The sequence below is a fragment of the Sprattus sprattus genome, assembly GCF_963457725.1.
Source record: "Sprattus sprattus genome assembly, chromosome: 11".
NCBI lineage: Eukaryota > Metazoa > Chordata > Actinopteri > Clupeiformes > Clupeidae > Sprattus > Sprattus sprattus.
The window spans coordinates 30293329-30295152 of NC_137909.1; the positions used below are offsets into that span (position 1 = coordinate 30293329).

The following is a 1824-nucleotide window of genomic DNA, read 5'->3' on the forward strand; positions in this document are numbered from 1 at the left end:
GGGGGAGGGGAGGAGAGGGTGAGAGGAGGCGGGCAGGGGACGGGGCAGGTAAGGGTAGGAGAGGGTGAGAGGGCAGAAGAGAGGGGAGGGGACGGTGAGAGGGGGGAGGGCAGGGGAGAGGGGAGGGGAGGAGAGGGGAAGAGAGGGTGAGAGGAGAGGAGAGGAGAAGGGCAGGGGAGGAGAGGGTGAAGGGGGGAGGGGAGGGGACGGTGGGCGGGGACAGAATCCAACGCATGCACTTCATGGAGATTGCATAGCTTCTAAAAAACTGTCTTTTTGTAACCTTGATGCCAGTGCTGTGCTTTTAGCCCTCATTCTATCTCTCTTTCTTTTGTTCCTTTCTTTTCCTTTCTTCCGTTCGCTCCTCCTTCCTCTGTCCTTTCTTCATTTCTCCATGCTCTCCAGAAACATGTGGAGCTTTATTTAATCCAAGAAAGAAATGAACATTGAACAAGTCGTTGGGGGAAAAAAAAGGAGAGATCATCCAATTCGTATTTTCCAGTGTACTGCAGACATTGAGATTCATATACAGGAAGGGGAAACAGTATCTCCATGGAAACAGTATCTCCATCACTAGTCTGTGTTTAAATATCCATATCGCTCACGGCAACAGAGGGAAACCCAAACTAGACCTCGTAAACCCAGTTGGCTAGTAAGTCTCAGTTTCCCGTTTTTATACCATAGTTTTATTATCTCTCCTCCAAGAAAAAAAAAAAGAATCATGCACTTTCATCTCCGTTCTGCTCTGTTCATTAACATGTGCTTCATATGGAACCAAAAGCGTTGAGTATGAAGGACAAAGAGACCCAGTGGCCGTTGCAAACAGGCCCTGTCTCTTCGTAGCGTTTTCCAAGGAAACACACCCAGAGCCCTCAAGAGCCGTGTCTAGACAGGCACTAGGCTGTGGTCAGGAAGTGTTCAAGGTGGAGCCAAGATGGCGCCCGATGGTGTTCAAAGTAGAGCCAAGATGGCGCCCGATGGTGTTTAAGGTGGAGCCAAGATGGCGCCCGATGGTGTTTAAGGTGGAGCCAAGATGGCGCCCGATGGTGCGGCTGCACATCAGTTTCTGAACCCTCCATTGGAGCCCCCTCAGATCCTCAGATTCTGATATGGAAGGTGCTGGAACGACAGGAAAGAGGAGCACAGATGGTCAGGAAATTATATCACACACACAAAAACACGCGCACACACACACACACACACTCTCACACACACACACACACACACACACACACACACACACACACACTCACACTCACACACTCTCACACACACACACTCACACACACACACACTCACACACACACACACACACTCACACACACACACTCACACACACACACACTCACACACACACACACACACACACACACACACACAGGCTGCAACCGTCAGGCAATGATATCACACACACAAAAACATAACTTAGCCATCATTGGTTATATCAACGTAATAAAGACACTGGTCCCAACATTAACGTTTACAACAGCAAGCAGAGGGGTGGGGAACATCCAATCAAGCCTTTCATTTACATTTAGTCATTTAGCAGACGCTTGTCCAAAGCGACGTACAAGGGAGAGAACAGTCAAGCTAAGAGCAATAAAAACCTGGTGTAACAGTAAATACTACTTTCCATAAGAAATAGAAAAACGACATAGAGAGAAAAAGAAGTGCTGGAATGTAACTGCTGAAGTGCAAGTTAAGCATTAGTCAAGGTGACAGTTAGGAAGAGTTGGGTCTTCAAAAGCTTCTTGAAGGTAGAGAAGGACGCCCCTGCTTGGTAGTACTAGGCAGTTCGTTCCACCTTTCAGTGACTCTAACCAA

General features: G+C 48.1%; 1 protein-coding gene across 3 annotated transcripts in view; it reads right to left on the reverse strand.

The window, feature by feature from the left end:
* Positions 1-1097: 1097 nt before the first annotated feature.
* Positions 1098-1824, reverse strand: part of cib2 (calcium and integrin binding family member 2) — a gene marked incomplete at both ends in the record, with an annotated part of 44406 nt that continues 43679 nt past the window's right edge. For all 3 annotated transcript variants that reach the window (XM_080846924.1, XM_080846926.1, XM_080846925.1), the window contains one exon: positions 1098-1119. In XM_080846924.1, coding sequence (XP_080703050.1) covers positions 1098-1119 — 22 coding nt within the window. The remainder of the gene's footprint in view (positions 1120-1824) is intronic.